This window comes from Chiroxiphia lanceolata, chromosome 2, assembly GCF_009829145.1.
Source record: "Chiroxiphia lanceolata isolate bChiLan1 chromosome 2, bChiLan1.pri, whole genome shotgun sequence".
In the NCBI taxonomy this organism is placed as follows: Eukaryota; Metazoa; Chordata; class Aves; order Passeriformes; family Pipridae; genus Chiroxiphia; species Chiroxiphia lanceolata.
This window is the reverse complement of record NC_045638.1, coordinates 93,944,662-93,956,994: the sequence shown is the minus strand read 5'-3', so window position 1 is coordinate 93,956,994 and position 12,333 is coordinate 93,944,662. Positions and strand designations below refer to the sequence as shown.

Sequence of the window (12,333 nt, the reverse complement as noted above, 5' to 3'; positions counted from 1 at the left end):
TGCAGAACTTTCCTTCTCATCATGCTCAGTACCTACTTTTTACACAGCTTTATATCGCTTCTAAATGTCCATCCATTCTAATTCAGAGGATGTTCTTACATTTCATGTTTTCTGAATCCACTTAGCCCTCAGGCTCAGTAAGACCATGTCACATTTATTTCAAATAAGCATTGTATAAAAACATACCTTTCCCATCAGTTTTCAAAGCACTGCCTTTTAATTTAATATAAAGAACAAGACCACAGTCAATCATGAAAAGACAAAAACTTGATTCACCTTGCCCTCTCCAAGTAAACAATTTTAATTTAAGCAGCAGAATTAACACCATTTCCTTTCTGCTAACGATTTTCTTTTTTTAATGCTTCAAACCTTTTCTTCATATATTGCCTTTCTTTTTTCCCTTTTGAACAGGATGAACAGTGTGTTCCAGGTGAGACAACACCATTCATATAATGAAGGCATTTGATTAGTTTCCAGACCGTTCCTTACCCATCCTTACATTTTGTTCACTTTACAGGAAATGTGAAGCCCACTCAGTGTCACCTTTCCTTTAGAGGTAAAATGGATGCAATTCATTGCAAAGACTGTCCGTAAGTTTTCCAAAATGGAGAGAAAGATGTCACACAGATGTGCTGTGTATAAAGTTTCCCACAGCAGTGAGAGACATTCAACTTATTGCACACTTTCCCCAGTTGTTCCCATATATCCGGACAGCCTGCAATCCTAAGAAAGACTCTAGGTTTCAGATTAGGCTTCTGGAAATCCTTCCCCAAGTCTTTTCCAACAATAGTAGCTTCAGCAGGCTAGCCAGTTGTAATATTTATTCTGCTTGACATAAGCATTATTGTCTTTGAACATCCAATTGGAATAGGAATGTCATTAGGAACTCAGAGAAGTTGTCTTCCACTTCTTCAGTGTTCAGTCATAATGAAGGCTCTTCAGTGTTCCTCCTCCAAACCTTTTCCTTTCAGAGAAGCCAGGAATCTAGAGACAGGGAAGATAAGTTGCCATGTCAGAATCAGCATGAGCTCTCTTTAGCCCACACTTGAGTGCCTGTTACCAAGCCAACTGCAATATCCTCTTCCACACCATCTCCAGAGTCAGGACTACAATGCTTCAGCTTGCTGCTAGAGGAGCACCATTAATTAAACACTGCAGAACTTGAGTATGGCTCATTTGTTCTATGGTGTTCCTTAAGGCTTTTTTGGTAAGGGTTACACAAAAGCCTTAATTTCTCAGGCAAATCCTAAACTAATTAATTACAGATTTCAAAGGCTGTATTTCCCCCCAGATTCAAATGCACACAAGAATTTTTCCTCCATTCATTTTTAAAACTATCAAACAGTATAATCAAGTCCTATTAAAGAGCTGTCTAGGCTTTATGCCTTCAAACCTGGGACAGCAGCACTTCACTGGCAGTTGAAAGCAGTTTTATCAATTGCTGAAAGCTTTAAGAAAACTGTTGGAATAGAAACGGCTGCAACAATACAAAGGATTAGGACTCCTGCTTTTGCAGCCAATCTGTAGATACAGCTTACACTGTGACAATGGATGTTGACAAAGAAAATCTCCTTGAAATCATCAGAGGCTTCTCTGGTTTAACAGTATTTCAGATGGATTTTCAATTCAATGCATCCATGAATCCCCAAAAGAAAGTGATGCGCTGCCTTCTAATACTGCATAAGGTATCTGCCCTATTGGCATCATAAAACTGATTACAGTCCAGAGTAACTTTCAGCTTACTAACTACACGCAAGCAGAAAGAGTAGACCCAGTAAACACATCCTCCCAAAGCAATTCTACACTTTCATAGGAAATAGAGTATATTAAAATGGAAGGTGTCAACCAAGCACTACAAATCATGCCAGGAGAACATCGGCATGTATGGATGGTATGGGACAAAAATGTATTTTACAATCCAAAGTAGACTGCTCAGGTTACACACTTCATTGATAAACTCCAAAAGCTAAAGAGCTTTCCCAAAATAAAAGTCCTCTAAGAACTCCACAAATTAATTTGCTTGGGGTTTTCAGGCCCAAAACTCAAACACATATGCCAAGTATTCACTGAAGTACTGTTTTATTCATCTCTGAAAAGCCATCATCTCTAAGGGAAAAATCAAGCAGATTCTGCACAAAGGTTCATCTCAGGAAAACTGCTTTGGGAATTTAGAAAGGAAAATCATTACAACTAAAAAGTAGTTGGACCATAGGTAAAAAGTTATCTGCTTGAGCATTTTTTTAATATCAAAATCGCTAATTAGGAGCAACAATTATTTATTTATCAGAGATCTGACTGAAGTCATAGCTGCGAACAATTTGAAACTTATCATTCTTTTCATCCTGAAGAAGTCTACAATAGAAATACCTCAAAATACAAATGATCAAAGCGACCTATTGTAGAAAACCCACAAACACATTGGTAAGAGTTACATTAAGTAGATAATTTCAAATAGTAACATTAAGAGGTTATATTCAAATCTCCATTTCCAACTTGGAATCTTCTCTTTAAATATAACTGTCCACTACTTAAGATTTGTTTTAAGCTTTTGAGCTCTTGTCAGTGAAGTAGATGAAAACAGTCATCAGCAGGTTGTAATCTTTGGCACGCAGCCATAAGGAATATATAGTTAATCCTTGGCTAGCCACTAAATATGATCCAATAATAAAAGTAAAAAGTAAATTATGCATCAAAGACAACGAGCACACGAGCAGATTTCTGCATTAAGCTATTATCCTGAGCAAGTTTGAGCTGGCTTCCTGCCAAATCTCTAATGCTCAGTGAAAGCCTTTTCCCTCCCTCCCCCTTTAGGCAAAGGGAAAAAAACCTGTAGAAACCGAGAGAAATCGAAACCAACCGAATTATATAAAAAATATATATTTACATATATTACAGTTATATACAGTAAGGATATTATGTACAACTCCCAAGAAGGGGAAGAGGGGAAGGGAAAAATGGGAAAAAGGGACAAAAAGGGACAAAAAAGGAGAAACCAAAACAAAATATGCGCAATCAAAAAACCTGCTAACCAGCAAAATAAAGAACTAGCAAAATCTCACCACTTCCCTTGAGAAAAGCAGGACAGCCAGACCCAGCCCAGCACTCTCCCCTCAGGCATGGCAGACAACAGCAGTCACTGCAGGCCTCAGCTCCAGATAAGCAAGACCAACACATGGACCTACTGTTCCCAAACCCCACCGGAAGAGGAGAGAGGTCTCTCTGACCGGTTTATTTATACCTCAGGTTAACGTAAAGGAATAGCATGGAATATGCTTCCTTGGTCACTTCCCTAATTCCTTCCTGGTTACAAGCTGGTCTTCAGGAAGGCCTAGACTGAACTATCCCAATCCCCACGAAAGGGAAACTTCTTTTCACTAGAATGTGGAGAGGAGGGGAGAGGGGAGGAAAAAAAAAAGACATCATGCTGAACTGAAAGAGGCAAGAGCAAGTTTATTTTTAAAAGGCACTAAAAATTGCTTAAAGAAAGGAAGCATTTTGTAATTTGTGACTATTTTTTTCCCTGCTCTCCCTAAGGGGCTTTCAGCACAGCTAGCTCTAATGATACATTTGACTGTATTTTAGTGATGCTATTCATGATAATTTGCAAGTACCTGACAGATATGGCAAGTGTAACCTCGCTACTCTCTGTGGGGAGCTGGGGGACACGAAAAGTTGAAGTGGCTTGCCCAAACCAGAAGTCATTTTGCTAGTTCTTCACCAACTGTGCTGAAAACACTAAATTCAGTCACTTAGAAATGAATTACAAGCCAGTATCATACTCCCATTTTTCTTGTGGCTCCTCTGGGTCTGTGAAAACTACCTGCGCAAGATAAAATACTTGTTCCACCTGTGCAAAAACAAGCCTTTTCATTGACCTTCCAGATAGCATTTCTGGCCTGAATCTGCAACCAAGAAGCTGATAGAGCTGAAAGAAATCACATTTGCCCATTTCACCTCACTCCTGCAACTTTTACTATGTTAGCATACTTTAGTATTTCACTGCTGATCACATTACAAATACTTAAGCTGACAAAAGTTGGCCATTCTTCTGTCTATCCAAACCAGCTGTGCTCTCACAGATATAAGAACTCAACTACCAGCACAGATTATCATTTAAGTTGCATGAAGCCCATGTTTTAAAGAGGATTGTGTCAGCCGTTCGCATTACACAGGAAGAAATGAAACAAAAAAGGAGGAAAAACGACAAACCTGATTGCCATCTCTTAGGAAGTATCTCTTCTCTATGACCTGGGAACAACAGAGAATGATCTTAGCTTGCACAGCACATGTGTAACCTCAGATACCAACAAATACTTCATGTGTGAGCACTGAAACTCATGGTTAACTTGGACAAGGTCTGAACCCGCATTCCACAGTCCAGGCCTATTGCTTTAAGTGCAATGCTCTAGTACACATAGGAGTTGCCACCTCCAGCCATTCTTAGAAAGGCTGTGTTATCCTCAACTTCCACATACTTAATTTAGTTAGCCCTCCTGGATAATGGAGGCAACGGTTTGGGCGTCTCCTGCATCAAAGTCATTCCTCCCATTCCCTCTCCGCAGGTGCAGTGGTTCCACTACTACACAGTAGCTCCACTATGTTATGTCCAGGGGATGCTTAACCAGGGCATTCCTTGTCATTTTCACAGTGGACCTTGACGGTCTCTTTTTCAGGAAGGGAGAGTAATATGACAAATTTCTAAATTCCTAAAGGTTGCTTTAACCAGGATCAACAGAGCTAACCACAGTCTTGTAACTACCCGCATTAGTGCCTCAGAACACTGCAACCCCTCTGGCCTGCCAGACAACTTCAAAAGCATATTCTGAGTGTCTTTGCACACTTGTGAGTTCTTTTTCACTGCTCTATACAGATCAAGAATCAAATCTTCAAGCAGATCAGCTATTTTCTGGAGGGTTCCAAAAGCAGGCCAGTCTTTGGCCTCCCCACACGTGGCTTGAACCAACTCAAAAGTGGAATGTGAAAGGAGCAGCTAACTGTTGTTCATGTTCCAATCGCAGACAGTGTTTTATACACAGAACATTAAAACGTCATTTAATCAACTTACCTTATCAAAAAACCTGCTTAGTTTGACAGCATTGGATGAACCTGCAGCCAGGTAACGAGGATTGGTGCAATCCTAGAACACATAGAAGACAACAACAAACCAAGCACACAGAAATCAACACAAGGAAGCCACACACTCTTTCCCCTGACACAGGCTGTCAGCTATGGCAAACAGTGTATCTGCTGATTTCTGCTCCACAGTCACTAGAGAGAAAAGGCCAACTTCTGTTCTGTGAATCAACTGCAGAATCTAAGTAACCCCCTATGTGCTCCACATCCTCCTGTCATCACCAGCTATTCAGTCAGATAATGATGTGTACAAGCTACACATGAGATCTTGTGTGTGTATGTGTATACAAGCATTCACACAACACGTGTATTTTTACACCTATATATCTATATAAAGTGATCTTGGTGTTTCATTCAAAAGCAGCCTGTGTCAGAACTATGAACAGGAAAAAGAAAATTTAACTCCAAACCATCAATTCTAAAGCTTCAGTGACCTTATTTAACACCCATTACACCTCCCTGTAGTGAAACAAAGATGGCTGTTTCATCAAGCAAGAGGTACAGCCAAACAAAACGTGCATGCCTCTGGCACTACTGAAAAAATCTCCAGAAGCCCAATTTTTGTCACAACATCTTTACTTACTAAAAATTGGACTTGCTCCCATATAAAAGAAAAACAACACTGGTGACAAAGATACTAACCAAATTTATCTCTTCAGCATTGAAATCCTCAGCCAAGAAGGCTGTTCTGGTCAAAACTTCATTCCGCTTAGTTTCTGGGATCTGATCCAGCTTAGTTCCTATTACCAGCAGTGGAATCTGGTTATCAGCAAACTGTTCACGGTCATAGTCACTGATGAGGGAAACAAATACAATCCTGATTAAGGTGATGGCCATGTAAGTGGGCAGAGGGGCACCCTCAGCTCCCCTGTCCCTTTCAAAAAACGGTCATTTAATTATTAGGGGTCATGATTTATCTAAGTGAGAATGTGCTGTACCTGTTAATTAAGGAAGGGCTTCTGCATCTAAGTCACTACCCAGGAATTGAAAGGAAACAGAAAAGAAACCACACGAGTTGGATTTCTTCTCAGCACAGATGAACCACAGAAGAAATGCTAACACAGGCAGGAAAGGAACTCCAGTATTGTTCCGAGCGCATGCAGACACCAGGGACAGATCAGGGAGCTGGCATCTCTAAACAGCTAAAGTTCCTACATATATATACTTTTAAAGGAGGGACAATGAAATAAATTGCACCTATGAAACACTACCCCTTTCCATGTGTGATCAAAGAGGGTTGCAACAAAAACTGCATGGTGTCAAGTTATAAATTCATCTATATTCAAGTAAAGGTAGCCACTATAAGCTGAATTCCAACAAGCTTTGATTCAGATATGAATAACGATCAAAGATAGCCTTTATAAAATAAATAACATTGCAATTAAATGTCATCACAAATCCATGTTTCAATCATTCTCCGCAGCTAGGATAATCACTTGTCTTTCATTTTTACCTAAACCAAGCTTTCTAGAAAGTAATTTTACAACCAACAGCAACAACTCGACCAAGGAATTGCTAGTGGCAGAGCATCTGTCCTTGACAGAAGTTAAGCTTTAGAAAATTAAAACAATTGTGAAGAACCTGCCTGTGGAAAAAGTGGAGAATTTTGCAGTTTATACAATGCAAATCCCCTTTCTCAGCTTCCATGTTTCTACAGAAACACCTGTGTACCAGCATAGGCAGATAAACAATTAATATTTTTCCCACAAAAAGCTACTCCTTATTATTGCCTTCCTGCTCATGTGTGAGGTTTATCAACGATCTTAAAACCTCCTTGACTACACGTATAGCAGGAGCACAGTGGTGCAGGAGGAAATACTTGACAAGATGTTGGAAAGCTAATTATGAACATGCTTATTGAGCAGTTTTTTAAGCTCTTTCAGCCACACTACTGAAAAAATTCCCCCATCACCAAAACCAAAGATTTATGAAGTGAACTTCCTCAGCCTTGGTTCATGAAAGGAAAGCCTTTTGGAACACACATGTCATCCCATGACATTTCCTGTATAAGGACACATCTCAGTACAGACAAAGCCTTCAAGTATCAAGGACTGGACACACTTTGTCACAGAGGCCTCAAGCAAATGAAGGATGCAGTAAAAATCTCTTCCCTTAAAGCAAGGTCTCTGCTACACAGTTTGGGAATCTACTGCCAGAATGGCCTGATTAGCAGTACAGAACACAAAGACCAGCAACTTTCTGTGATATTCCCAATTTTTTCCTTCCTTTCTTAGAAGTCTAGCCACATCTAGTTTCATGTGGACTCCAAGTAGCCTGAGGGATGAACAAAGACTTCCATAACAACTTAGAAGCACCGTGTCTTAAGTCTGTACATATGTTTTACACTCACCCATTTGTCACAAGAACTCCTGTTGGAGCAACATCTCTGTTGAGTGCTTCCAAAGTCCAGCGATACAAATTCTGGGATGATTTCTTGTTGGTTAAGTCATGCACTAAAATTATCCCTAGGGTGAAAGAAAACACAGCAAGATGCTATTTAATGATACATATTTTTTTCTTATCTTACCAAAATGACATCTGCAGGTTCCCAGATATCTGAGAAGGAAGAAAGGGATGCATAACCAGTTCAGTTACAGTGAATGAGTAAGGCTGAAAATATCAGGATGCAACAGGTTTTTTAAAGCTGCTTATCAGGAATTGGATAAGAGCTAAGAGAAAAATCTCATGAAAGGAGGAAACAAACAGCCATCTCAGGGTTTAATCCACAAAAAGCTTGCAGGCATTTCCTAATTCTGCTCTATTTCTAATGATACTGAAATTCTGTATTACTGCAGCAGAGAATTTAGCCTTTCTCTGTTTTACCTAACTGGTAAACATAATTATCTTTTTGTCACATCATCTGAGAAGTTTAAGGGTTTTTTTGTTGTTTCAAAGACTTTAGAGAACACTGTTGCTTTCCTGCATTTTCAAGAATTAATGCTACATTCTTGGGGAGGTATCCAAAGGGGAAACAGACACTGATAAACTTTCACAGTTCACCAAAATTATAGTTTAGATGCATAAGTTCAAGATTTCATGTCCTACTGGGCTGCTTTAGGATATTTCCCGGTAGAAACATGAATTAATAAGATTTCTTGTATTCAAGATTAAGCTACTAGCATTTTTCATTACTATGAGCCTTCAAAATGTAAACTCTGAGATACAGCCAAACTTCCTAGCTGTGCTATTAACAGACACCCACTTCTGATAACCACAGTTCCTAACTCAATTACCAACTACTGCTAGCAAATTTCTTCTATTTATTCACACCTTCTGCAATATGTGGATGTTCCCACTTCCTCCAGACTTCAAACTATCATTAATTCAAGGACAAAATAGAATTATACCCCTTATCTGCATCAGGATTCATTCTCAAAACACTTCGCAGCCTACAGGTGGAAAAAACTTAGTAACTTAACCTTTTACCTGAACTCCCAAAGGTGCCACCCACTGTACACCCGATCAACAAACCACATTTCCATAAACATTTTCCACTACCCCACATGACTGTGCACAGACCCTCCTGTTAGAGTTCACAGCATATCACAACCACAGCCCTATCTCAAAGCAATTATCTCAGTAACACCAGAAAAAGGCAACTCAGCTGCGTGTTCACTCCAGTATAGGGAGAAAAAGCCTGACATAACATAACCTGGCCTACAGCAACAGATTCTGAGGCACTGCTGCACAACCTGTGAGAAAGACTCTCCACCTCCAGACGCTCTCCCTCAGTTGTGTTTTTGATTGGTCAGTTCCCTTATCTGCATCACCTAAAACCCGCACGGTTGGTCGCACCAGGAGCAAAAGACTGCGTCAACATGCAAGAAGAGCAGGCAGGACCAATGACCACTCAAGGAAATGTTCCTCTCACATGAAAGCCTGCAAACCAGAGCCTTACTGCCTAGTCCCTGTCCTCAATTATCACAGTCCACACACCAGATGAAGGGCCAGCAAAACAGAAGATTTGCGGTCCATTCAAAACCAAACTGTTCCCAACCTGGTCAACAGCCCAAGAGCCTGCACAGGTGCTGCCACAACCAAACATTAACTGTCTTTCCGTCTCAGGTTTGCAGACCACTGTAAGCCCAGAAAGCACAAGCAGTCAGGCAGAAGGAACACATTCATCTTCTCTTCTTAAATCAAGTCAAACTGAGGCAATTTGTGAGACAAGCTCTCATGGAGAAATTAATCTAATGAAAGAAACAAGAGCCAAGGTTAACTACCAAAGTCAACACTTTTCATATGTGAGCTGCCTAATAATGTATTTTGGGCACTGGAGATAAATAACTCATATTTTAATAATGTCATTAATTATAATTCAGTTCAGGATTTCATTTCCTAATGGGCTGTTCCAGGATATTTCCAAGTCTGACCCACACCCACTGGCATACCGTGGATTTGGTGTCAAAAATAAATCCATTTTTTCATATACCAAAGAATCTTCCTTTGAGGGCACAATTCAATTCAAGGCTTATTTACAGGGGGCCAGTTAACAATATAAGCAAGAGGTACCTACAAACGGTTTTCCTCACAGGGAAGGGAGAAGACAGAACCAGTTAATCACAGATCAAAAATATTTATTGTGTGGGTTAACATGTTACTGAAAGGCCTTCAAATTACTTGGAACAAGAAAAGAGAAACAAACAGAAATCTGAGACAAATTTTCAGAAGCAGTTGTTAATCTGATATACATCTATCTGTAGTGGACGACAAAAAAGGAACAATTGAAATACTGCACTGTTGTGTTCATAATCTCTTATTTGCTTGTATTAGTGGTAGAGATGAACTAATAGGACTTTAAGTCACTATCTCAACAGAAGGCATAAAATACTACTTTCTAAATATGCAGCAAGTTGCAAGATTCAATTCTCAAAAATAATCTAGATGAACTATACTGCTAAACTAAATGAGCAGAGGCAAGATGGTTATCAGCATATTGCAGTTTTATGGGAGACAGTTCAAATTTGCCAAGATATGATGCAACTATCAAAGTTCATATGAACTCAAATAATCATTTCTCTGCTGTAGGTTTTGCAACTGAACAGACACGATAATATAAATCACATTTCTGCAGTATATCAGGCCTGGAAGTGTGAAGGTAACATTTATGTCTGCAAGTGTGGCTGGAAAGGACAGTACTGCACCTTTAAAGGGTCCCTGCTGTGCCAGCTACACAAGACTGAAGTGAAAGGCTGATGAAGCTCATCTGCACAGCTTTGCCTAAAATACCTTTAGAGTTCAAAACAGAATCTATAAAATTCTGTCCATGAATGTTATCAGGTTTTTTTCTCCTGTATAAATCAGAAAAGAGAACAATATGGCCCTCAGCCAGACTACAAGGAACCCTACCCCAGAACCAAGAGACGGCTCTTAACAGAAACAGTAATAAAATCAGATTTACACCAAGCAAACTCACCATTTAGCAAGTTATAGAATACTGCTCGTGTGCTTTTCACACTAGTGGCACTACCCACTGAACCTCCAACATCCCACAGCTCAATGTAGTAAGTCTTCTCTTCTGGAGTCCCTTCTTTGTAGTCATGGATCTGATGAAAAATTCACATAATACATAACCACAGCACCAACTCACAGGAGTTAATCCACACGACACTTACACATTCAGCTGGAAGGATTATTGCACTTGGATAGAAAATTGTAAATTCTCATGATGACACCATTTCAACCAAGTGGAAGAGAGATGGAATGAGTCAAGCAGCAGCCACTGGATAACAAAGCTCCTACAGGAGATGGAGCTTGGTGAGTAAGCAGTGATTATCCTTTCCATCTTAGTATGAACAAACCTAATGCTTCATGATGTGCTTGGAAAAAGCATGTTGCTAAAACAAATGAAAATTAAGGTCTTGACTTCTTACAGTTGTTAAAACCCACATTGTAGCACTGCAGGACTAGTAACGCAGGCAACCAGACTGGATTCCAACTGACCACATCTCTTTCCTCTCCAAATTCTCATTGACATCTCAACTGAATTAATCAACCAACAGCTTTTGCCCCTGGATCTGCCTGGTAGTTCTGCTCCACAGTCAAACAGGAATGCTGCTTTCCAAATTTTGGAAATATATTCCTAATCTAGGGCAATGCGTTTCAAGGAGAATGCAGCAAACTGTGGTGAAGGAAAAAAGCATTTATCAATGTCCATTGAGGGCTGTAAGTTGAGCCAAAAAAGTGCTGGATGAATATCCTCATTCCTCCCATAGCAGGTCCTACAGTGAGGAGTCAGGGGGAGAAGGAACCCTTCGGTCACAGTTACTGCCCACAACCTAAACCAGCAAACTGTTTTTCCCCAGTATGTTTAGCTGACCACGTGGCTATACATTGGCTGTTTCTCAGGGAAACGTGGTTGGAATTCTGTGCCTTCTGACTTAAACTGGCCCCCTGTGACTTGTAAATCGCCCGTGGCCACTGCAGCAGGGACAGGGGCTGAGTGACAAATACCTTGTGTGACTCTGACAACCTGGGAAGGTCAAAACTTGCTCACACAAGTGCTTGGCTCAAGTTGATGCTATTTGCCTTGAAAGATTAAGTCCTCACCAAATCACATCATCAAAGCACACCTCTTTCTGTGGTGGCAAGTAATGAAAATAAAATAATAAAGTCAAGGCCCTTCTCTTCCCTTACACTGCGGGCTTAAGGGTACCCAGGGGCCGGGCACGTCACCTACTCGTACATCCACGGAGCAACCCACTGTCCAGGACGGGTTTCCCAGCACCTGGTTGTGGCACAACAGGTGAACGAGTGAAGATTTTCCGACACCTGCAAGGGCACAGAGAGAGAACAACTCCTGGGAGGCGGCGCCGGGGTTACAGGCAGTGGGGCCGGGACCCCCCGCGCTCAGCGCTGCTCCCGGCCCCTCAGCGGGTGACGGGGAAACAGATGAGGGGCGGGTCCCCAGGAGCAGCCCCGGGCACACGGCCTGGGGACAGGGACTCACCGGAGTCGCCCAGCACCAGCACCTTGACCCTGTCCAGAGCCGCCATCTTTACCCTGCCCAGCAACAACTCCCGGAGACGGGGGGACCCGCCAATCGCAGCGGGCCGTCCTTCCGCTTCTCTCAACCTATTGGCTGTCTCTCTAGCCGCTGGTGTGTCTTTCACTTCTGATTGGTTCAGCTCGCGCGAGGGCGGGAAGGCGAAGGGCCGTGCGGGAGCGCGATTGGCTTGCTTCGCTGTCGCTCGCGCCGCT

At 41.2% G+C, this 12,333-nt stretch overlaps 1 protein-coding gene across 1 annotated transcript; it reads right to left on the bottom strand.

Moving 5' to 3' along the window:
* Nucleotides 1–134: 134 nt before the first annotated feature.
* RABL3 (RAB, member of RAS oncogene family like 3) lies at nucleotides 135–12,207 on the bottom strand. Its single transcript, XM_032679864.1, has 8 exons — nucleotides 12,083–12,207; nucleotides 11,813–11,904; nucleotides 10,550–10,679; nucleotides 7,484–7,598; nucleotides 5,776–5,926; nucleotides 5,066–5,137; nucleotides 4,210–4,248; nucleotides 135–984 (listed from the first exon to the last, which is right to left on the bottom strand). The coding sequence occupies exons 1-8, from the start codon at nucleotides 12,126–12,128 to the stop codon at nucleotides 919–921; spliced, it is 711 nt and encodes a 236-aa protein (XP_032535755.1). The 5' UTR covers nucleotides 12,129–12,207; the 3' UTR covers nucleotides 135–918.
* Between the last annotated feature and the right edge of the window lie 126 nt (nucleotides 12,208–12,333).